Here is a 25,272-nt window from a genome sequence, read left to right as displayed (position 1 = left end):
TGGATCCCCTGGAATTAATGTCACTTCTGAACCAGTGTCTAATAATCCCCGAAATATCTGATCATTTCCTTTTCCCCAATGCACAGTTACCCTGGTAAAAAGCTGTCAGTCTCCTTGGGGAAGGCTTGGAGCAAGATTAACAGTATAGATTTCTGGCAGTGTAACAGGGTTCTCTCCCAAAGAAACCTGGCCTCCCCTTCATTCAAGGGGCTCTGGGTCTGTAAACTGTCTCAAGTCTGGAAATTGATTGAGGGGCCATGACTCTGTTTTTGTAATTTATGTTAGACTTCTGTTCTCTTGCCCTAGAACTCTTTTGCTTATACAGCTCGAACAAGAATTTAGTAGATTGCCCTTCTATTGCATTTCTAAGTACCCCATGATTTACTAGCCAATGCTACAAATCTCTGCAAGTCGTATAATTTTGACTCCTGCTTTGAGTTTGCTGTCTATTATAATAGCCACGTCTATCTTGTCTTTGGCAATTAAGTGCTGCCACCAGGCTTCTGCCAACTTGGGATCCGGCCATCCCCATTGTGTTTAAGTATTCCAGCTCAGTGACAGCAGTTCCTACAGTAATATCTGACCTACAGAGAAGAGCAACTACAGAGCTCTTCAGGGATGATGGTGCTAGTCTCACAAATTTATTTCTCACTGTTCTGGTAAAAGGTGCATCCTCCGGACATTCCTGGGGTGTAAGAGCAGGCTTTGCATGATAAATCCACTCTAACATTCCAATCTCTCTAAGCTTCTGGATCCCCTCATCTACATTATACCATGGCAGTTCTGTCATTTCAACCTCAGGTAATATTGGCCACCTTTAGATCCGTGTTTCAACCAACCATCCATACAAACTGTTAATACCTTTTCTAACCCCTTGAACTGTAACATTGAATGTAGAATCTCTGCTTAGTGGACCCATAACTATAAATTCAGCCTGATCCAGCCTTGTATTCCTCCCACCATTATCCCACACCCTTAAAATCCATTACCACACATATTCCCCTGATTTCTGTCTATATAAATTGGAAAACTCAAACAGTTCTTTTGGAGTATAACATACCTCCTCATGTGTAATACTTTGTACCTCATCTTTAGGGGCCTGTTGGGACTTTAGTCTAGTTATAGGTCTGGAAGAAATGAGGGGTGGTGGGGGTGGGTCATGAAAAGAATTAGAAATATCTTCCAAGTCATTTGTTTCAAGGTATTCGTTTGCAGTTTCATTTGGTGAAACAGGATTAATCATTCTAGGGCTAATCCCTTCAGGAGGAGATTGGGTGGCTTCATACAAGCGAAGCATTAGGAGCATCGAAAGGTGATATTTTGACTATCTCTTTTGCCAACTCACTCCATGGATTGGGAGTGTCATCCTGATTATGGGAATCAGAGTCCTTGGTGCCTTTGAGTCCAGTCAGAGTAGAAAACCATTCATAAAAACCCATTTTTAAGATCCTGCTTCTTAAGAACCACTCCCGGTACCAAGTTGTATTAGGGTTCTCTAGAGAAACAGAATCAACAGGGAACACTCGCAAATATAAAATATATAAAAGTGTCTCATATGACCTTGGGAATGCAGAGTCCAAAATCCGCAGGGCAGGCTGTGAAGCCGATGATTCTGATGGAGGGTCTGGATGGACTCCCAAGGAGAGGCTCGCCAGCTGAAGCAGGAAGAGAGTCAGTCACTTCCAAATTCTCCTTAAAAGGCCTCCAGTGATTAGATTAAACATCACACATTGCAGAAGACATTCTCCTTGACTGATTACAAATGGAATCAGCTGAGGATGCAGCTGATGTGATCATGACCTAATCCTATGAAATGTCCTCATTGCAACAGACAGGCCAGCACTTGCCCAACCAGACAAACAGGTACCACCTGTCAACTTGGCCAAGTTGACATATGAACCTGACCATGACAGGGTGTAAAGGGTAAAACCTGGGTAGAATGAAATACTAGCGGTCAATGGGGGGGGGGATAAAGACTATGAGACGTATGAATTTTTCCTTTTTTCTTTTTATTTCTTTTTCTGGAATGATGTAGATGTTCTAAAAATGATCAGGGTGATGAATACACAACTATGTGTTGATATTTTGAGCAAATGATTGTATAATATGGATGGACTGTATGTGTGTGAAACTATCTCAATAAAAATATTTTTTAAAAAGTATCCTATTAAAGATGAATATCTGGATGCATAAAACTTGCCTACAAATCACTAAGAAGATAACCCAAAGGAAAGTGGATAAAAGACATGAAGGCTATTCTCGAAAAAGGAAATCTAAATGACTGATAAATAATATATGTAAAAGTCTTAATATTATTAGTGATGAAGGAAATGCAAATTAAAACTCAGTAAGCACCGTTTTATACCCACACATTGCTGGAACAAGGGAAACTAGTGCCAGGAATAGAGGAGACCTCTCAGTGTTCTATTGTAAAACTGAACATTTGCATACGTTCCTAGATAAACCTTAAGGAGTCTCTAGGATGCAAAACTGAACAGAAATTGAGCTCTATTCAGTCATTTCCAAGGACAAATTGGAAAGACAAAGAGAGGGGGAGGGAGAGGGGGAAAGGGAGGGCGAGGGGAAGGGAGAGAAGAGAAGCCAAACAGCTTCATTACTGGATCAATAAATTGCGACATATTAACATAACGGAATCTTTTACTGTCCCCAAAGCAAATTACAGGTCTGTACGTCAAGGTGGGCATATCCTAGAAACACCTTTGAAAGAAGCACGTGGCAGAAGAAAACATAGAGCATGCCATTTTTCTATAAAGTTTAAAATAAGCAAAACAAAACAATGTACTCGGGATGCAAATAAGTTATTTTACAAGCTGTTTTGAAAAGCTAGGACATGCTAGAGACAAAATTCAGGATAGAGGTTACCTCTGCTGGGGAGCCAGGGAGACGAGAACTGGAGGTACACCCAGGCAGAAGTATCTGCATTAGGTATGATCAAGTTCTTAATTCGAATGGTATGCTATTGGATAGTAATGTTATTATGTTCCATACTTAAATATATTCCACCTATTTTTTTCCATCGGTTACATTAGAAACATGTATTTATTTATTTATTCTTACTTTAAAAAAAAACCCAAAAAACTCCATGCAATCCTCAAGGATTTAACGCCTGAGTGCGCCCCCAAGGCCTTCCAAATCTGGCCTTAATCGTGCTCTCCATATGTCGCCACTTCAGTCACTTTCCAAGCCCAGCGAGGGCTCATCTCCGAGTATTGCCCGCTACCTTCCACTCCACGAGTAACTTTCCGCGCCCCGCTTCCCTGCCATTCCTCTCAAAGACCCTCAAACTCCTGGGGCCTTGCAGCCCCCTCACAGGCGCCCCTCTGGGTTCCCAGGCGCCTTCCCCGCGCGCTCCCCTGTGTCCACGCGCTCCACGCGCCTTTTGCCACGCGCCCCCGCCGTTAGCTGAGCGCTCCGCCGCCCTCACCCGGCGCTCTTGCGCCGCGGCACCCCCACCCCTGCACCCTACGCAGTCCCTCTCCGAGCAACCCCCAGCACCCACAACTCCTGGGCTCTGCGGACCAGGGGCCGTGCCCACTGGGAACTGGCCTGGCACGTTGTCCCTAGTGAGGTCCGGAGACCCTCGGGACCGCAGCAGCCGGATGGGCCTGATCCCTGCCGCCGGCGGGGAGCGCCGGCTCTGCCGCCCTCGGTTTCCAGGATCAGGCCACAACCCGGCCTCAAAAGCCGCGGGAACTTGGGCTCGTGGGGCACAGGATCGAATAACAATGAACCCTGCTCCTGAACGACCATCTGTGCGCCAGCCAGGTCCGTCCAAGGAATGGGGACCCTCTCTCCAGGGAAGCCTGAGGGTACCGGGGCCGCCGTGCCTGACTGACCCCAGCGCGCCGTCGGACCCTCCTAGAGTCCCCACAATTCCCTTCTGGACCCCTTCTCATGGGCAGTTGTTGATTGTGCAAAATGTTTTAATCGCAATAAGCGAATATTTAGGAATGATCATTTGTTGTTAATTGAATCAAAGACACCAGCTCCCTAGAGCGCCTGGCGTCCAATGAATCTCTGGGATTACCTTCGCTGTGTATTTCGGGGTGTGGGGGACAGAAAGTGGGGCAGAGAGGGCGGCTTCCCGCAGGCGGAGCTGCGAACAGCTCTAGCTCAGCAGAAGCTTCTGCCTTTTGGGTTTAGTCTCACGATTTCTGCGACGCTGTGGGGAGAGACAACTCTTGCTTCTTCACCTTTTCCCCCGGATTCCGCCCCTCGGAATTCCTCAGTCTCTCTTTAGCAGAGAAACTGAACCCTCTCTAGCTCTTACTCCCACGCTCTCCTTCGCTCATCCACAGTTTTATTGAGGGTTCCCAGGAGCCAAGCCTGGGCCCAGTATCGAGGTGAGAGGCTCTCCTTTCACCGGTTTCACTCCATACAAGGCAAACTGTCTGTAGCATTTTTCTTCCCCCTTGAATTAGAAGAAACCGTGGGATCCCAAGCGCTGTTGGTCCAGCTCCCAGCGAAGCAGCCCCAGCAGGATGTGTTAGACCAGGGAAGAACCTTCCAGGAGGGGTAAGATTCTTTCTATGAAAGCCTTTGGGTAGAGAAGCCTCTGTAAGAATTCCCTCTGATGGCAGTTCTGTAAACGCGAATTCTGAGGCGGTTTCTGTAGAAACTAGCCTATCACTAATCAGAAAATGGAGGTGGACCAGCTTCTGCAATGACAAATTGATGACCCTGCCAGGGACCGGCAGGTAGGGGGAGGTGGCTTGCAGCAGTTTCTAGCCATCGGGCCATTCTCGAAATCATTGAGAATTGCAACACTCTAGAAGGGAGCTCGTGATACTACTAATTGCAGTCATAACTCAGGAATGATGTAGCCTCCTTGGAAATTTCCTCAACGTGCTTTCATTAAAAACAGGATAAGTACCTCTTTTAAAATTATGCAGGGCTTAATTAAAAGAGCTCTACTGGGAATGAGGGGTCTCCCCCCCCCCCCCCCCCCCCCCCGTATGGTATAATTCTGGAGAATGAGAGTTGAAGCACAGGAAAAGGTGAAGAAAACACCATGTTTGAATGTTGGCAAGTGGACCCAACGTGGACCATGCTTTCTCCCTTAACCTTCCTGACAGTTCTATGAGGCCAATATTATCATCTCTATTTTATAAATAATCAACCTGAGGTTCAGACAGATCAGTTCACTAGTTCAAGTTTGGGCAGCAAGCATCAGAGCCAAGATTCAAATCCAGGTGTTTTGGTTCCAAGATATTTCGCTCTACTATACCACCCAAAAAGCATTCTCTTGCCTTCAGGTTCAGAGACAAAATTGCTATTTTAAGAGATAAAACATATTGATTTCTTTCACATTACTTTGCGTTCCAGTGTTAGGTGGCTCAACAACATTTCTCAGAAATAATGAGCTAATTACTAGAAGAAATAGTTCAAGAGTTCAAGAGGCTTGGCTCTGGCAGTAGGATGAGATGAGAAGGGAAGGGCAGAGGCTGTTATGTACACTTTTCTTTTCTTAAGCTATGTGCAAGTATCACTTTAATCAGCATTTTAAAAGAGTATTAGCAAATTAAACAAACAAATCTGAAAGCTACGCATTGCTGTCATTAGCATTTTAAACAATTGCCAGAGAAGCAATCAACAACAATTATTTTGTATGAAAGCTATTGCGTCACAAAAACAAGCTTAGAGGAGAAATGTTTCCTGGGATTTCAGATCCCAAAGGTATCTTAAAAAGCACAAATCTGAAGTGATGTGTGATATTGATTTTACAATAATTTTGAAATATAGTGCTATTTCTTAACTATTTGATGGCAAAATTCATTTAGGGAGAAGCCCGTTGTTAATGCAGAGGTCACACCCAGCCAGAAGAGGGCAGAGTCGAGTTCAATGGCGAAATCTGGGAACACCGGCAAATTAAGACAAGCGGCTGAGGTAGGTATAAGACTACTTAGTGCATATTTAAACCTCTTCTAAATGGCGCTAAATATTGCATTTTACTTTATCAGTGTGGCAGGCTGAACCGCACACTGATTGGCCAAATGCTGCCAGAGTGCCATATATCATAAATGGAACGGCTTTTTAAAAAGGGAATTTATTGGGTTACTAGTTTACAGTTCTAAGGCCATACAAATGTCCAAAATAAGGCATTCAGAGAAAGATACCTTAACTCAAGAAAGGACGAAATCTGTCACACGGGAAGGTACCTGGCTGGTGTCTGCTGGTCCTTGTTCCCAGTTTGATGCTTCCAGTTTCTGATGCCAGAAGTTTATTCTCTAAGCATCTATAGACCTTCATTTAGCTCCTCTAGGACACAGCTCTGGGTGCTGACTTGCTTAGCATCTCATGGGAAGGCACATGGTTATGTTTGCTGGCTCTGCATCACCAAGTGTCTGTGTCTAGGCATCTGCTCTCTCTTGGCACTTCAGGCATCTCCAAATGTCTGCATCTCTGTCAGCTCTGAAGCAACTTTCTCTAAGTGTCTCCTGGGTTTTCTGCATTTTAGGTTTCTCCAAAATGCTTCCCCTTTTAGAGGACTTGCATAAACTAAATTAGGCCCATCTTGAATGGGTGGAGTCACATCTCCATTTAACAAAAAGGTCACACCCACAATTGAGTGGGTCTGTCTCCATGGAAGCAATCCAATCCTAAACAATAGGTGTGGCTCCACAAGATTGGGTCAAAATTAAAACATGGCCTATCTGGGGTATATGATAGCTTCAAACTGGCAAGTTTTTTTTTTTATTGAGGTGAAATTGACATACAATAAATTGCATAAATTTAAAATACCAATGATACATGTAGGCATATGTATACATCTGGGAAACTGTTACCACAATCAGAATAATGAGCAAACAAAAGTTTATTTGTGTCCCTTTATAATTAATTCCTTCTAGTCTTCCCCCCCCATCCAGTCAACTGATCTGCTTTCTGTCTCTATAAATTATTTGCATTTTCTAGAGATCTATATAAATGGAATCATGTTCTCTTTTTACTTTTTCTTTTTTTGCCTGGCTCATTTCTCATAACTGTTTTGAACTGCATCCATGTTGTTGCATGTATCGATAGTTCATTCCTTTTTATTGCTAAACAGCATTCTGTTGTGTGCATATGTCTGTACTGGTTTGAAAGTATTATGTACCGTAGAAAAGCCATGTTTGAATCCTGACTTAATCTTGTGGTGGCAGCCCTTTCTTTTAATTCCTCTTCAGCACTATAGGCTGGAACCTTGATTAGATCATCTCCACAGAGATGTGATATGCCCAGTTGTGGGTATTAACCTTTGATTAGGGGTAGCTGTGACTCCACCCATTTCAGGTGGGTCTTGAATAGTTTATTGGAATCCATTCAAAGAGGAAACATTTTGGTAAAAGCTTCAGAACCATGACAGAGTCACGAGAACCACAGAGCCCATCCAAACCAGAGACCTTTGGAGATGAATAAGGAATACGCCCCCGCGAGAGCTTCATGGAACAAGAAGCTTGGAGAGAAAGCTAGCAGATGTTGCCATGTTCACCATATGCCTTTCCAGTTGAGAGAAAGCCCTGAACTTCATCGGCCTTTCTTGAGTGTAGGTAACCTCTTGTTGGTGCCTTCATTTGGACATTCTTTATAGATGTGCAAGGCCTTAGAACTGTAAACTTTCAACTTGGTAAATTCCCCCTATGGAATGATCATACAGTAAAAATGTTCGTGTTTGTGTGTTATTATGTTTAGAAAATAAATTATAAAAAAAAACAACCCTATGCCCAGGCCTTACTCCAGACCAATAAGAATTTTAAAAATCTCCCTCAGTGATCTCAGTGTGCAATGAAGAGTGAGAGCCAATGCCCAATGTAATCACTTTATAGTGGGAGTAAATTTATGGAATGAGTGGATGTGTCTAGATCACTGTTAAGTCCATTGTGAAGCCCCTCCAATTGTTCATCTTAATACTCTTACCCAGTGGCAATACTGCAGGGGAGAGGATATTAAAGAACAAAAGAAAATGCTGTAAAATTCTAAAAGTCGCCCTCACCCTCTGCAGCCCCTAGTCCTCTTTCCTGGACCACACAGCTTCTTCAGCATCCTCAGTGACCACTGCACAGACTTCTTTTGACTTCCTTCTCCCTTAGACTAGCATCACACTCAGTGGTGCTGTCCTCTTACTGGAAGCAATGCCAGGAAGAAACATAAAAGGTCTTGATTGATTGGTGGTTGCTATTTTTGTCAGTGGTGATGAGCCAGATGGGTTGAGTGGGAAGTAAATGCCTATTTGTAGGGTGGGGAAGTGGGTGTGAGGGGGTGGGGTACTGTACCTTCGCAGAAAGGAAGCCCGTGACTGTTGACCTGACTCAGCAGGCTTTGAGAGCCCTGTGCTCCACTGGATGTGCTGGATGGCGGGTAAGTACCATTGGTTAGGACTCTCAGGTAATCAAGGTATGCTCAGGTGAATGGTCAGGTAGAGTGAGATGGAGTCTGGAGTTGGTTCAAGACTACATAAAGTCTCATCTGGGGTCTCCTTCTGGAGACTCAGCAAACCTTGCCCAATAGCATTACCATCACACCCCCTTCCCACATTAGTGCCAGAAATGGCCCGAGTTCCAGTGAGTTGAGTTCCTGCAGTTGCACTTATTGATCATCCTCATGGGCCTTCCTTCTTCCTGCCTAGTGCCAAGACTTAGATAACCTCATAACTGAATGAAGTAGACACTGTCATTATCCCCATTTTGCAGATAAGGAAACGGAAGTATAGAGAGTATAAGGAGCTGACCCACGGTTGCAACAATAAGGGAGCTGGGCTCTAAACCCATGCAAGCTGACCTCAGAGTCTCTGCTCGTATCCACCATGCTCTCTTTTTGCTGTTGGAGAGGGCCTGCACCCCTCTGTACCCTCTGGTTCTAGAACTAGAGCCCCCCCAGAAGAGGAGGAGAAGGGCTGTTGCACTGAGCTATTGACTTGTACCTCCATCCATCTGAGCCCTGGGGTTTTCTCTCTCAAACACAGATGGAGGAAGGATCTAGAAGCTGGGCCTGTGACAATTCACGGCAGGGCCCCTTGAATTGGGTTAGCACTGCTCACATTCTCGGGTGATACAGTCTCCTCTCTAAAGGTGGAAAAATTATGTATATGGGGTTAGGAAACCTAACGTGGTGGACTGCATTATTATTCCTCTCTCCCAGCAATAGCGGGCTTGGCAGTGTGATTTGCTTTGTTCAGTGAAATGGGGTCAGAAACAATACATGCCATGCCTGGGAGAAGCTTTGAGAGCCAGTGCAGGGGTTGTCATGTTCTCTTTTCCCTCTGCCTTGATTGCTGGGTTATTCCTGTTAGAGGCTGCTCTGCTCCATTAACTTGGTCCAGAGGGAAGATATGGAACATGGACGGACACACGGGTGGTGGGAATGTAGTTTGCATGAACAAACAACCCTAGATGAGACTGAAAACCGTAGGAGGCCTTTAGGATCCCTGGTTTCAATCTCATAACCACCTATCCTGTCTGATTGTGTTCTGGTTCTAGAGTTACCTTGCTGCTAATTGTGTGACTTGAGACATTTATTTTTCCCTCTCTGGACTTCTGCCCTATTGTTTGTGAAATGAGAGGAAAGGAATATATTGAATTCGATCATCTCTAACCTGCCTCTGACATCCGGTGTGCTGATGAAATATCCCTTGTTGGAGCTGATCCACAGGCATCTCTTTGATGGCTTTTTTGGGGACCCTGAGTTCAGTCACTGGGGGCAGGTGGCATTGCATAATGCTTCTTTTTTCTCCTGTGACTGCTTTGAGGGTAGAGATTTACTGTCAGCAGAGAGATTTCAGGGTGGGACATACCCACTCTCCTTCCCTGAACCTAAGGGAAAAGAAAATGAAGTCCAGCTTTCAGTTTCCTATAACTCTCCTTCCTGGGTGGGAGGCCTGGGTTGGGGAGCCCTCTAGCGGGTGTGCTGCTGCCTTTGCATTTTCCTTTGAAGGCAGAAGATGTAACAGTTGGTCAGGGAGGATAGGAATCCTGGTTCTGGTCCCAGCTCTGCCATAGACTTGCTGTGGACTTTAATCAAAGTACCTCGTCTCTCTTGGCCTCAGTTCCTTCCATGTGATATAAGAGTGTGGATTGTCCACAGATAACCATGATCTCAAATGGGCAGGACTTCTGAAATGAGTGAAAAAGCAATGATACACCTGAAAACAATTGTCAGGGACAACCATTTAACGACTGGAGATTTAACCAAAGGCATACATGAAATTGAAAAGCATTAATTCAAGAAACTCAACTGAATTTCAGAAGAAACAGTGGATGTCAGAAGATTTTCAGGCCCACCTCCCCAGCTCTGTGATAGGGAGGCACAGCAGAGGGGTGGTGGCTTAATTTATTTGGAGCAGAGAGTAGAAAATACCATGCCCAGAGATATTGTGTAAACGCTAGCCATCTCAGTGGCAATCATGGAAAGCCAAAATTTCAGCTGGTCTGAAGATGCAATACTGATTGGAATAAGAAACAGACCAACAGACTAGTTAGAAATTTAACATGAAAATCCAGCTAATGAGACATCTAAAGAGGGTCTTGCAAAGCTGGCACATATACCTGGTGGTCTGGAAGGCATGCCCAAGGCTGCACACACATTCGGGAGAGACCAGAGGAGACCCTAGTGAGTCTCTCATCCCTGGCTGACCATGAGGTCTTGTGAACACAGAAAGTAAAAGCTGGGACAGACTTGTAGACCTGCTGAAGTTTGATTGAGCTCATTGTCCAAGCCACACAGGGCTCTACCGGCAAAGGATGGAAGCCTTACAGACTCAAGCTGAGGCTCAGCCTATGCCCAGTCATGGGTCCACCACTAAGTTATCTTAATCCCAGGACAATTCATTGGAATCTAGGCTTAAATATAAAATCAAGAAGAAAACTGAGCAGTTACATCGGAAGTTGCACGCCGTGAGGTAAACAGGAGTCACAGAATTAGTCCTGCGTGTCACGAAACAAACTTAAACATAATCAACAAATATCAAACCAACACCATGCCTTAGAGGAGGAGTCATCAGAATCCAGAGTTGCTGCAATGAATTGTCTAAAATGTCCAGTTTTCAATAAAAATGTATGAGATGTTCCAAGAAATAAGAAAAAGTGAATCAAACCTTTCTGATTTAAGGAAGGATGTTAAAGGAAATAAAGAACATTAGGGCTACCATGACTCATCAAATAGAGAATATCAATAAATAGACAGAAATTTTTAAAAGGCACCAAATGGAAATTTAGTGTTGAAAAGCACAAAGGCCAAAATGAAAAATTCACTAATTCACTACAGGGAGTCAATAGCAAATGTGAACTGTCAAAAAGAAAGAAAGAATCAGCCAACTTGAAGATCTGTTCATAGGAATTATCCAATCTAAAGAACAGAAGAAAAAAGAATGAGGCCTGTGAGATACCATCAAACAAACCAATATTTGCATAATGGAAGTGCCAGAAAGAGAGATAAGAGAAAAGGGGCAAAAAAAAAAAAAAAAAGATGTTTGAAGAAAAAATGGCCGAAAAGTTTCTAAATTTGATGGAAAACATTAATCGACACTTCCAAGAATCTCAACAAACTCTTAAGTAGGATAAACAGAGACCTACACTTTGACACATTATAGTTAAATTGTTAAAAGCCAAAGAAGAAATCTTAAAAAAGCAAACGAAAAATATAAGTCACTATGTGCAAGGCAACTGCAATAAAATTAACAACCAACACTTCATGAGAAACAGTGGGGTCCAGAAAGCAGTAGTAGGATGACCTATTGCAAAGGCTTAAAGAAAAAATCTGCCAACCAAGAATTCCATATCCATTAAGTATTTGAAAGGCATCAAATGTGAAAGAACTATAGATAGTGCCAGATAAGCAAAGACTGCTAGAATTTGTTGCTAGCAGACCTGCCTTAAAATAAATAGCAAAAGAAGTTCCTAAGGCTGAAAGGAAGCCACACCAGATCCCAACTCAAATTAACATGAAGAAATAAAATATGCCAGGAAAGGTAATCACATAGGTGGTCGTAAAAGAAAATATAAACAGGTGTTTTAGATTTTCTTCTCTTAACAAATTTCAAAGCAATAAATGAAAGAATAATTACAAAGTTGTATTGTTGGACTTCTGACAAAGACGTAATAAATATGACATAATAGCAGGAAGGAAGGAGAATTAATGGAGCTATATTGGAGCCAGGATATGATTCCAAATGATAACTTGAATCCACAGGAAGAAAGGAAGAGCCCCAGAAATGGTAAATACCTATATTAGTGAAAAAGACTTTATAAATATATTTTTCCTCCTTCCTATCCTAACTAATTTAAAAGACATATGTTTGTATGACACAATATCTATGGCACTGTATTGATTTTATAATATATATATGATATCTCTGATAATAATGGCACAACGTGGAGGGAGAGGGAATGGAGTAATATTGAAATAAACTTTCTATATTTTAATGGCAGTAAATTAGTACTAATCTGAAGTAGAAAGTTGAGATATATATCGTAATCCCTAGAGCAGTCATTTCACAATAAGAAGTCCACATTCTATTCTATGTGAGTAGAATTACAAAAATATTTATTAAAAGTAGCAATTTTGGTACATAGTTGCACATGAAAAACACTTTCCCATATTACTTCCTTATCTTTATGAATATCCTTATTTACATAGTCTGGATATTAAACCCTTATCAGACATACGGCTTTCAAATTATTCTCCCATCCTGTAGGTTGTCTTTTCACCTTCTTGGTAAAGTCCTTTGATGCGCAAGATTTTTAAATTTTTATGAAGTTCCATTTATTTTTTGTGTGTGTTGCTCATGTTTTTGGTGGAAAGTCTAAGAAACAAGTTCCTGAAGATGTTTCCTCATGTTTTCTTCTAGGAATTTTATAGTTTTTGTTCTTATATGTAGGTTTTTGATACATTTTGAGTTCATTGTTGTATATCCTCTGAATTAAGGCCCCACCTGGAATCTTCTGCAAATGGCTATCCAGTTTTCCCAGAACCAGTTGTTGAACAGATTATTCTTTCCACATTGAGTGGACTTGGTCCCCTTGTCAAAAATCAATTGGTTCCAGAAACCTACAGGTTCCAGATGGGTTCCTAAACCAGGTGAAACCCAGAGGGGCCAGCCTCTCCAGAATGTCAACTAGTTCCATCTCCCTATCCTATATTATCGATAGCCCTTTCCATCATAAAAGTGTTAGAATGAGCATAATCCAAATGCTCCTGAAGATTGGGAGAAAGATCAAAGGAGAAAGTGAAGTTATAACAGAGAAGATAGGATTCAACAAATGAGTATGATTGCTGAATCCTTACGTTGATATTTCTTTAATCTCCAGTGTCTTGAAGCAACTAGAATGGAAAACCTAAAAATTGTAGAACTGTAACCCATACCAAATTTTGAAATCTGTTCTATAACTAATTGTTGTGGTGTGTTTTGAAATTTATTCCTTTTTTTGTAAATATGTTATCTTTCACAATAAAAAGTCAATTGACTACAGATGTGAGGATTTGCTTTTTATTTTTTTCTTGCATAGGCAGGCTTCAGGAATTGAACCCGGATCTCTGGTATGGCAGGAAAGAGTTTTGCCTGCTGAGCCAACATTGCACCACCCTAGATGTGAAGTTCGAGTTTATTCTCGAACTCTCACTTTGATTATATGCATCTGTCCTAGTGACAGTACTACACTGTTTTGATTACTGTAGCTTTGAAGTAAGTTTAAGAATTGGGAAGTGTGCCTCTTCCAACTTCATTCTTCTTCAAGATGCTTTTGGCTATTTGGGACCCCTTACCCTTCCATATAAATTTGATGATTGGCTTTTTCATTTCTGCAAAGAAGGTAGTGGAATTTGGGTTAGGATTGTATTAAAACTGTAAATCACTTTGGGTAGAACTGACATCTTAATATTTAGTTTTCCAATCCATGAACATTGAATATCCTCCCATTTATTTAGGTCTCCTTTATTTTCTTTCAGCAGTGTTTTCTGTGTGCAGGTCCTTTACATCCTTTGTTAAATTTATTCCTAGATATTTTGATGTTCGTGCCCCTCATTTTTTGAAAAACAGGCTTGCTGAATATAAAGTTCTTGTTTGGCAATTATTTTCTTTCAGCATTTTAAATATTTTATCCCACTGCCTTCCTGCCTCCATGGTTTCTGGTGAGAAATCAACACTTAATCTTATTGGTGTTGTTTTTGTGCACGACAAGTTGTTTTTCTCTTGCAATATTCAGAGCTAACTCCTTGTTCTTGATATTGCAGTTTGACTACAATGTGTCCTGGATATGGTTCTCTTTGAGTTTATCCTGTTTGGAGTTGTGGTCTTGAATATGTATATTTGTCTTTCACTAAATTTTGGAAGTTTTCTGCCCTTAATTCTTTGAATATTCCTTCTGACTCTTTCTTTCCTTTTTCTCCAACTGGGACTTCCATAATGTACATATTGGTATGTTTAATGGTGTCCCACACATCTCTTAGGTTCTGTTTGTTTTTTTTCATTTTTTTTCTTTCCCTCCTCAGCCCAAATAATTTCAATTGTCTTATCTTCAAGTTCACTGATTCTTTCTTCTACCACCTCCAATCTCATGTTGAACCCCTACAAGGGTTTTTTTTTATTTCAGTTACTGTGGTCTTCAACCCAGTATTTCTGTTTAATTCCTTTTTCTAATTTCTATCCCTTTAATGTGATTCTCATTTTGCTCATTTATAATTTTCTTAATATCCTTTCATTCTTTTTCCATGTTTTCTCTTCAGCTTTTGAAGTTCATTTTTAAAAAGTCTGTCTAGTATGTCTTTGTTGGTGGTTCCTGAAGTTTCATTTGGTTCCTTTGGATGGGCCATCATTTCCTGTTTGTTTGTTTGTTTGTCTTGTAAACTTTTGTAGCTCCACTAGGGAGGAGCCAGAAAGTGCACCATGAGCTTTTCCTACCGATTTTAAGCTATATTTTCTTGATTTGGTGCTTACCTGGTCATTACTCCAACCCCCTAGCTGCTTTCCAGAGCACTGAGGAAGAGGTCTCTGCCCATTTTTGCTAGTTGTTCAAAGAACCTTGGAGCATTCATCCTGGTGAAATGAGAGTCCTTTTTTTCCTTATTCCTTATTCTGGTGTTGATATTTCTTGACCTGGCAGATCCCTGAAAGCCCAGCATGGACTTTGGCCTTGGTTTTGTCTCTGTGCAGCAAGCCACAGCTTCTGGCCTCCCTCAGCATCCACCGTGACATATACGACCAGTGTCGCTTTTATTTCCTTCTATGTGGGTATTTCTTTTATTCAAGAATCATCAATGTTTTATTGCCTTTTGCTTTTTTTTTGTATGCTGTATGTATATTGCCTTTCCCTTTTTAAATGCAATTTTATTGATATATATTCACATACTGTATAATTATTCAAAGTGTACAAGGAATGACTCATCGTCTCATCAGATAGCTGTGCATTCATCATTGCAATCGCTTTTTGAACATTTTCATTGCTTCAAAACAACAAAACAAAAAGAATAAAAATGAAAGTAAAAGAACACTCATAACATCCCGTATCTCCCTTTCTCCATGTTGTTTTTTTGTTGTTGTTGTTGTTTTCCTTACTCATCTATCCATACACTGGATAAAGGGAATCAGCCAAGAGGATTTCACAATCACACGATCACATCTTAAAAGCTCTATAGTTATTCAGTCATCTTCAAAAATCAAGGTTAATGGATTCCATTTCATCAGTTCCAAGTATTTACATCTAATTACTCCAATACATCAAAAACTCAAAAGGAATATCTATATACTGCACAAGAATAATCTCCAGAATGACCTTTTGACTCTATTTGAAATCTCTCAGTCACTGGCACTTGATTTTGTTTCATTTCTCTTCCCCCTTCTGGTCAAGAAGGCTTTCTCAGTCTGTGTGGGTATTTCTTGGTCTGGCAGCACCATGAGGCCCTAATGTTGACATTGGCCTCATTTTAACTTAGCTTCAGCCCTTTCACCAGCAGCAGTTTCTGGGCTTCCACCAGCATCTGACAATACGTAAGGAAATGGTGGACCTTCTTATTAATTGATTTTCTTTCTTTTGTGTGTGTGTGTGTGTAGGGGGGGGATGTCTCTTGGTCTGGTGGATCCCTGAAGTGTCAGCATGGAAATTAGCATAGGTTTTGAACCTCCATGCAGCAGCAACTTCCAGCTTCTACTGGGATGTAAAGTACCAATGCACCTTTTAGTTTTGTTTGGGTTTCCTCCTTTCTCTTGCTTGTGTTACACAGTCAGTGGATCCCCGAGGGACCAGTGCAGATAATGGCCTCAGTTTTGGCTCTCTTGGCAGCAGTGGCTTCAAATCTCACACCAGCAACTTCCAGGAGGTAAAGCCAGCACACCTATTTTTCTTCCTCTGGCTTCCCATCAGCATCTATTGAGAGCCTTCAAGAGACAATGCAGGGTGGGCCAGGGTGGCTCAGCAGGTAGGAATGCTTGCCTGCGATGCCAGAGACCCAGGTTCGATTCCCGGTGCCTGCCCATGTTAAAAAAAAAACAGTAAAGAGACAATGCAACTTTTTTGTGTGTGTGTGTGTGAAGGTGTTTTGTCCATTTGTTAATATTTATTTTTATTTTTTCTTTTACCCTTTCTTTGTTTCTTTGATTTTCTTTTTCTTTTTCTTTGTTCTTGGTATGGCAGACTGAGGAATGGAAAAATTAGATTTCCAGAGTTACCATAATAAAATATTCAGGGTGTGTATTTGTTTTGGTTTGCTAATGCTGACGAAGTGCAACAGTCCAGAAATGGACTGTTTTTTTAACAATGGGGAATTATTAGCTTACAAATTTGTAGTCTAAGGCTCTTAAAATGTCCTAATTAAGACATCAACAGGATAATACCTTCTCTAAAGATTAGCTACCAGCAAGCTTGGGCTCCTCTGCCAGATACCAAGGCACATGTTGACACCTGCTAGTCTTTCTGTCCTAGACTTTACTGCCTCCAGCTTCTGACCTCAGTTTCTTCCTCTCAGCTTCTCTAAGACTTTTTCCATGACCTTTCATGAGTTTTATGTGTGTCCTTTATTCTCCTGTAAAGGACTCCAGTAAGAGGATTAAGACCCAACTTGGGGCACCCCTCAACTGAAATAAACTAATCAAAAGATCCCACCACAATTAGTCTACACCTACAGGCATGGATTAAAAAGAATATGGCCAGCTCAGTCTCTCTAAGTCCAACTCTGCAAGTGAAATCATTGCCCTCCCCCCTACATGGGATATGACATCCGGGGGTGAAAGTCTCCCTAGCGACATGGGAGATGACTCCCAGGGATGAATCCAGACCTGGCACCATGGGACCAACATTTCCATCCTGACCAAAAGGGGGAAAAGAAGTGTAACTAATAAAGTATCAGTGGCAGAGAGAGTTCAAATAGAGTAGAGAGGCTACTCTGGAGGTTGCTCTTATGCAAGCCTCAGTTAGGAATTTCTACCTATCATAACCTGCCAACCCCCAACCAGGACCAGTCCGGCCAATCCTAAAGAACACCTAGGGCAATATATATGATTCCACAAGGGTTCCAGGCAATAGAGTAACTTCCCAGAAACCTACAACCTCCAAATGTGTCCCTGGTCCAGATAAGTCCTGAAACCTAGCCTCAGCCTCTCCAGAATATCAGATAGTTCCATCTCCCTACCCCATATTAGTGACAGACCCTTCCAATATGAAACATTTAGAATTGCCATATCCCAAACATCCCTAAAGGGAAGGATGGAAAGATCAAAGGTGATGGTGGAGTTATACAGAGAAGATAAGATTTAACAAATGAATATGAATGTTGAATCATTAAATTGATATCTCTTTTAGTCACCAATATTTTAGAACAGCTAGAAGTAAAAACCTGAAATTGTGAAATTGTAACTCACGTCAAAGTCTGAAATATGCTCTACAACTAATTTTGGTGCTGTGCCTTAGAATTTATAGCTTTTTTGTATATATGTTATTTTTCACAAAAAAGAGAAGGAAAAAAGTCAATTGTGATAATAAAAAATATTTAAGCCTCTAGCCTCCTATATTCTGGAGCAGCTAGACGTAAAACTATAAGAGCATTGTACGGTAGCCCATGACAAACTCTGGGATCTTTCCTGTAACAACTTGTTGAAGAGTGCTTTTTTATCTCTTTGCTTTGTATATATGTTATACTATACAATAAAAAAAAGTTTAAAATAATAATAAGTATATTAGAAGAAAATAAAAAGAACATGGCTGGGGTCCATGAGTGGTTCAGTGGTAGAATGCTCGCCTTCCATGCAGGACACCCGTGTTCAATCCCAGGACCATACACCCCAAAAAACAAAGGAGGAAAGGAAGGAAGGAAGGAAAGAAAGAAGGGAAGAAGGAAAGAAGGAAAGAAAGAAAGAAAAAAAATCATCTTCTCTGAGGTACACAACAGCTTCAAACTACCACAATAGGCCTCAACTAAAAATTACAAAACATAAAGAGACAGAAAAGTATGACCCTATCTCAGGAAACAAAAGGGATTTGATGGAAACTATTTTGGAAGAAGCCCAGTCTCTGAATTATTAATCAAAGATTTTAGATGAACTCTCTCAAATGAAATTAATGAATGAAAGGAAAAAAGGACAAAGATCTATTGTAAATCAAGAAAACAATATATGAGCAAAATTAGAATTTCAATAATGAGATAGAAATTATAAAGAAGACCATTGTCAGTTCTGGAGCTGAAAAGTACAGTAACTGAAATGAAAATTTCAGTAAAGGGGTTCAATAGCAGATTGGAGGAGGCAGAAGAAATGATCAGTGGACTTGAAGATAAGACCATTGAAGTTGTCCAAGTTAAGAAATAAAAAGAAAAAAGAATTTAAAAAATGAACCGAGCCTGAGTGCTTGTGGAACACTATTGAGCATACCAATACATGCACCATAGAATTCCCAGAAGGAGAGAGAAAAGATATTTGAAGGCATAATGACTAAAAGCTTTCCAAATCGGATGAAATAAATGAAAAAAAAAAAAAATCCAAGAAGCTCAATGAACACCAAGCAGGATGAATCCAAAGAAATCTATACTGAGGCACATTATAATCAAACTGTTGAATATCAAGGCCAAAGACAGAAACTTGAAAACAGGAAGAGAGAAGTGACACATCATATCCAATGGATCCTTAATAAAACTAACATCCAATTTCTCATTAAAAACCACAGGGGCCAGAAGACAGTGGAACGACATAGAGAGCTGATAGAAAAAAAATTGTTATCCAAGAATAATCAGCAGAAGTTATCCTTCAGAAATAAGGAAGAAGTTAGGACATTTGTGGATAAACAAAAGCTGAGGAAGTTCATTACCGCTACACCTGCCTTACAAGAAATGTTAAAGGGTGTCCTTCATGTTGAAAGGAAGGGACACTAAACAGTACCCAAAACTGTATGAATAAAGATCTAGGGTATAAGTAACCAAACAGGTGAATATTAATGTCAGTATTATTGCACTTTTCATTTGTGATGCTGTGTTTTACTTCTTATATGGCTTAAAAGTAAAATGTATGAAAAGGATAAACTATTTTTACTAGGCATACTATGTATAAGGATGTACTTTGTGACAAGAACACATAAAGGGGGCTGGAAGGATATAGGAACAGAGGAGGTATAGATCAAGTTAAGTTAGTATCGATATAAACTAAATTGTAATAGACTTAAGATGTTGAATGTAATCCCTTGTTAGCTATAAGGAAAGTATGCAATAAATTTACACAAAAGGAAATGAGAAGTGATTCAAAATGTATCACTATAAAAGATCACCTCAACGAAAAAGGGAGATAGTAATTGAGGAAAGGAAGGAAAAAAGAAGGTATGCGACCTACAAAAATCATTAGCAAAATGGCAGAAGTAAATTTTGCCTTATCAGTAATTGCCTTAAATGTAAATGGACTGAACTCTCCAATCAAAAGATAGATATTAGCAGAGTGGATAAAGAAACATGACCCAATTATACACTATTCACAAAACTCATCTTTGATTCAAAGACAAAGCATGTTGAAAGCAAAAATATTCCATGCAAATGGTATTCAAAAGAGAGCAGGCATGGCTATCCTAATATCAGACAAAATCAATTTTGAATAAAAAACTGTTACAAGAGAGAAAGGGCATTATATATTAATAAAAGGATCAATTCAGTAAGAAAATTTAATGATAAATAAATATATATGAGCTAACAGTAGAGCACAAAATATATGAAGCAAACACTGACAGAATTGATGGGAGAAATAGACAGTCCTATAATATTAATTGCAGATTCCAACATATGACTTTCAACAGTGATAGAACATCCAAATAGAAACTCAATAAGGAAATAGAAGAATATTGTATGACTCTAGAAGAAATGGAAAACCTCAACAAACCTCTAATAAATACAGGGATTGAATCAATAATAAAAAACCTCCCCCAAAGAAAATTCCAGGACAAGATGGCTTTACTGGAACCTAAACATTTAAAGGAGAATTAACACCAATGCTTCCCAAACTCTTCCAAAGACGTTAAGAGTCAGGAGCACTGCATAATTGATTCTACGAAGTCAGCATTCCCTTGATACCAAAACCTGATAAAAGGCATCATAAGAAAAGAAAATTATGGGCCAATTTCCCGTATTAAGATAGATGAAAAATCTTTAACAAAATACTGACAAACTGAATCCAACAGCATTTTTAAAAAATCACTCATTATAAAGAAGTGGCATTTATCCCAGGAATGCAAGAGTGTATCAATATAAGAAAGTTAATGAACATCGTACACCACATAAATAGAGCAAGGGCGGAAATCATTTGACTATCTCAATAGAGGCAGAAAAGGTATTATATTAGTTTGTTAATGCTGCCAGAATGCAATATGCCAGAAATGGAATGGTTTTTTGTAAAGGGAATTTATTAAATTGCAAGTTTACAGTTCTAAGGCCATAGAAATGACCAAATTAAGGCATCCAGAGAAAGATACCTTAACTCCAAAGAAAGGCTGATGGGTCTAGAACACTTCTGTCAGCTGGGAAGGCACATGGCTGGCATCTGTTTAGGCCTTTGGATTTTCATTTTAGACAGCTTCTCCGAGGGCAATTTTCTTTTGAATCTCCAAATATCTGGGTCTCAGGTTGACTCTGAAGCTTTTTCCAAAATGCTTCCCTCTTAAAGTCATCCAGTAAGCAACCCCACCTTGAGTGGGTGGACACATCTCCATGGAAACCACCTAATCAAAAGGTCCCACCTAAAAAAAAAGGTCCCACCCACAAGTGAGTGGGTCGCATCTCCATGCAAATAACTTAATCAAAAGATCCTACCCAGCAATTTGAATGAGGATTAAAGAATATGTCTCTTCTGGGGTAGACAACAGTTTCAAACTAGCACAGGTATTTAACAAAATCTGGTATCTTTTCTTAATAAATAAAAACACCAGAAAACTAAGATAGAAGGGAACTTTCTCAAAATTATAAAAGCCATGTATTAAAAGCCCACAATTGGGTGGGCCAGGAAGACTCAGCAGGCAGAGTTCTCACCTGCCATGCAGGAGACCTAGGTTCAATTCCTGGTGCCTGCCCATGCAAAAAAAAAAAAGCCCATACTTAACATCATTTCCAATGCAAAAAATCTTGAAGCTTTCCTCTTAAGATCACGAATATGACAAAGGATGCCCGCTTTCAACACTGCTTTAAATATTGTAACAACAATTCTAACCAGAGCAATTAGACAATACCAGAAATAATAGGTATACAAACTGGAAATGAAGAATGAAAACTTTCTATTTGTAGATGACATCTTCTTACATTTAGAGATCCAAAGGAGTCCATGAGAAAATGACTAGATCTAATACATGGTTTCAAGCAAAGTAACAGGGTACAGGATCAACATGCATTGTGGTTTTATACACTAGAATGAAAAATCCATAGAGGAAATTAAGAAAGCAATTCCACTTACAATAGCATCTGTTTCAGTTTGTGTATTAGTTAGGGTTCTTTAGAGAAATAGAATCAACAAGGAACACTCACAAATATAAAAATTATAAAAGTGTCTCACGTGACCATTGGAAATGCAGAGTACAGAATCCGCAGGGCAGGTTGTGAAGCCAGCGATTCCGATGGTAGGTCTGGATGGACTCTACAGGAGAGGCTTGCCAACCAAAGCAGGAAGCGTGCCTGTCTCTTCTGAATTCTCCTTAAAAGGCTTCCAGTGATGAGATTAAGCATCACTCATTGCAGAGGACACTCTCCTTGGATGATTACAAATGGAAGCAGCTGTGGATGCAGCTGACATGATCATGATTTAATTCTATGAAACGTCCTCATTGGAACAGACAGGTCAGCACTTGCCCAACCAGACAAACAGGTACCACCACTTGGCCGTGTTGACACATGAACCTGACCATGACAGTTTGCTAATGCTGCCAGAATGCAATATACCAGAAATGGATTGGATTTTACAAAGGATATTTATTAGGTTACAAATATACAGTTCTAAGGCCATGAAAATGTCCAAATTAAGGCATAAACAAGAGGATAACTTCACACAAGAAAAGTTGATCTTGTCCAGGGTTTCTCTGTCACATAGGAAGGCATATGGAAACATCTGCTGTCCTTTTCTCTCAGATTCTGGTTTCAAGCAGCTCTCTTAGCATCTCCAAATGCCTGTGTCTGCTCTCTGTGTCAGCTCACCAAGTATCTGTGCTTTCTCCAAAATGTCTCCCTCTTAAAAGACTCCAATAAGCAGATTAAAACCCACCAAGAATGCCAGGGTCACATCTCCATGGAAACAACCTAATCAAAAGGTCCTACCAAATAATAGGTCTGCCCTCACAAGATTTGATTACAAAAACATGGCTTTTCTGGTGTACATAACAGTTTCAAACCATCACATTCCACTCTCTGGACCCCTAAAGACATGTTTTTTCCAAATGCAAAATACAGTCATCCCATCACAATATTCCCAAAGCCTTAAATCATTTCAGTAACAGTGCAAACATAATTCAAAGTCAAAAACACTACAGAGTTTCTTCAAAATGCTAGAGACATGGTCTGTTCTAAGGGAAAATTCTCCTCTACCTGTGGACCTGTGTAACTCAGAACAAATTATCTGTGCCAATATACAAAGGAAGGACAGTCATAAGATAAACGTTCCTATTGCCGTAGGAAAAAATTGGAAGGAAAATGGGTGACTGGAACCAAACAATTCCAAAAATCTGCAGGCAAACTTTCAAAGTCTGAGAATCATTTATAGAATGAAGTTTTATCTTCAGGGCTTGTGCTGCTTTGAACCTGTGGTGGACCCCAGAAAAGCCATGTCCTTTAATCCTCATTCAATATTGCTGGGTGGGAGTATTTTGATTATTCCCATGGAGATGTGACCCATCCAATTGTGAGTGGTAACTTTTGATTAGATGATTTCCATGGAGATGTGTCTCCACCCATTGAAGGTGGAGTTGCTTACTGGAATCCTTTAAAAGAGGAAACATTTTGGAGAGAGTCCCTTTTTGTAGAGCTACGAGAAAGCCAGCAACTGTCACCATGTTCACCATGTGCCCTTCCAGCTGAGAGAGAAACATTGAAAGTCATCAGCCTTCTTGAACCAAGTATTTTTGCCTGGATGCCTTAAATTGGACATTTCTGTAGACTTATTTTAACTGGGATATTTTCTCAGCTTAGAACTGTAAACTAACAATTTATTAAATTCCCCTTTTAAAAAGCCTTTCTATTTCTAGTATATTGCATTCCAGCAGCTAGCAAACTAGAACGGAATTTGGTACCAGAGGAGTGGGGTGCTGCTGTGGTTTGCAAATACCAAACATGTTGGAATGGCTTTTTAAATGGATAAGGGGAAGATTCTGGAAGAATTGTGAGGCAGTTGATAGAGAAGGCCTAGAATTCTTTGAAGAGACTGTTGGTAGAAATGTGGACTCTAAAGATACTGTTGATAAGGCCTTAAACAGAAAGGAGGCACGTGTTATAAACTGGAAGGAAGGTGGTCCTTGTTTAAAAAATGGCAGCTAATCTGGCAAAATTGAGTAGTGGCTTTGGCTGGAAGACAGATATTAAAAGCCATGAACTTGGATATTTAGCAGAAGAGATCTCCAAATTAAATGTGGAAAATGCATCCTGGTTTCTCACAGCTTATAGTGAAACGCAGCAGGAAAGAGATAAGCTGAAAAATGAACTCTTGGGTACAAAGAAACCAGAAATTGATGTTCTGGAAAGTTCTGGGCTTCCAGTAAGGGAGACCCCAAAATACGGTGCCCCATGTGAGGATTTGGCCAAATGTGAAACCAGTCAGCCATTTCAGAAAAAGCCAGGATTGGACATGGAGTTATCCAGGAAGGATTTGTGGAAACTCCTTATGCCTGATGGGCATGATCCAAGGCTACTGCAGAGAAAGCCAACGAGAGTGCCGTGGGACCTGTACAAACAGAGCCACTGTCAGTCTGTACTGGGGGGTTCAGACAAAGAACACTATGAAGGTAAAATAACTTCAGAGGCAAAGCCATGGAGGCTGAGGTCTGAAGTCAAGAAATCTCGGGCCAGGAGAGCAGACCCACCCAAGCCCATGGAGAGGGTGAGTTTGCCCCAAAGGCAGAGGATGGGCTTCCAGCTCATGGCAGTGGAAGAGTCATGCCACCTCAGGCCTTGCAGAGGGTGAAGCACATTCCTTCGGATTTGGGGAGAGCCTGGCTACCGCCAATGGAGGGGTTGAGCATGTGCCCTGGAAACGGCAGCAAGCCCAGGGGTGGCCCTGATGCCTGGTGAGAGTGGAGCCGAGAAAAAGGTGGTCTCCCCAATGTCCCCCAAGGTTGTGTTTGGAGAGAGGCAGGCCTCTGCGTAGGCCCTTGGAAAGGCTGGGACTGCCCCTTTCTAAAGCCTTGAAGATAAATGACTCTCACACTTTGACATCTTATGGACTTTGCCCTGCAGATTTTTGAAATTGTATGGGTCTTGTGACCCCTGTGTTCCTTACTCCCTGTGGTAATGGGTAAATGTATCCTAAAACTGTTCCTCTTTTGTATGTTGGCAACAAATGACGTGTTTTGAGTTTCCCAGGTCCAGAGCCAGGGGATAATTCTGCCTCAGAACACACCATGCCCATAACTGACTTGATGAGATTTTATACTATTTCTAACTTTGTATTCTATTTGTATTGTTACTGAAATGGTTTAAGGCTTTCTAATATTGTTATGGAATGAATGTGTTTTACATTTGGAAAGAGCATGTCTTTTTGGGGTCCAAAGGGTAGAATATGCTGGTGTGAATCTATGGTGGACCCCAGAAAAGTCATGTCCTTTAATCCTCACTCAATATTGCTTGATGGGAGCATTT

General features: G+C 40.7%; 1 protein-coding gene across 3 annotated transcripts in view; it reads left to right on the top strand.

Moving 5' to 3' along the window:
• The first annotated feature begins 3,412 nt into the window (after positions 1–3,412).
• PLAAT5 (phospholipase A and acyltransferase 5) overlaps positions 3,413–25,272 on the top strand; it is a 40,409-nt gene continuing 18,549 nt past the window's right edge. For all 3 annotated transcript variants that reach the window (XR_013157584.1, XM_077115922.1, XM_077115921.1), the window contains exons 1-3: positions 3,413–3,786; positions 4,443–4,536; positions 5,802–5,907. Coding sequence is in view for 2 of the 3 variants with exons in the window: in XM_077115922.1 (XP_076972037.1) it covers positions 3,621–3,786; positions 4,443–4,536; positions 5,802–5,907 (366 nt within the window). In the remaining variant the exon portion in view is untranslated. The remainder of the gene's footprint in view (positions 3,787–4,442; positions 4,537–5,801; positions 5,908–25,272) is intronic.

This window comes from Tamandua tetradactyla, chromosome 9, assembly GCF_023851605.1.
Source record: "Tamandua tetradactyla isolate mTamTet1 chromosome 9, mTamTet1.pri, whole genome shotgun sequence".
NCBI classification, from domain to species: domain Eukaryota; kingdom Metazoa; phylum Chordata; class Mammalia; order Pilosa; family Myrmecophagidae; genus Tamandua; species Tamandua tetradactyla.
The sequence above is the reverse complement of the archived record's forward strand: the minus strand, read 5'-3'. Positions and strand labels throughout refer to the sequence as shown.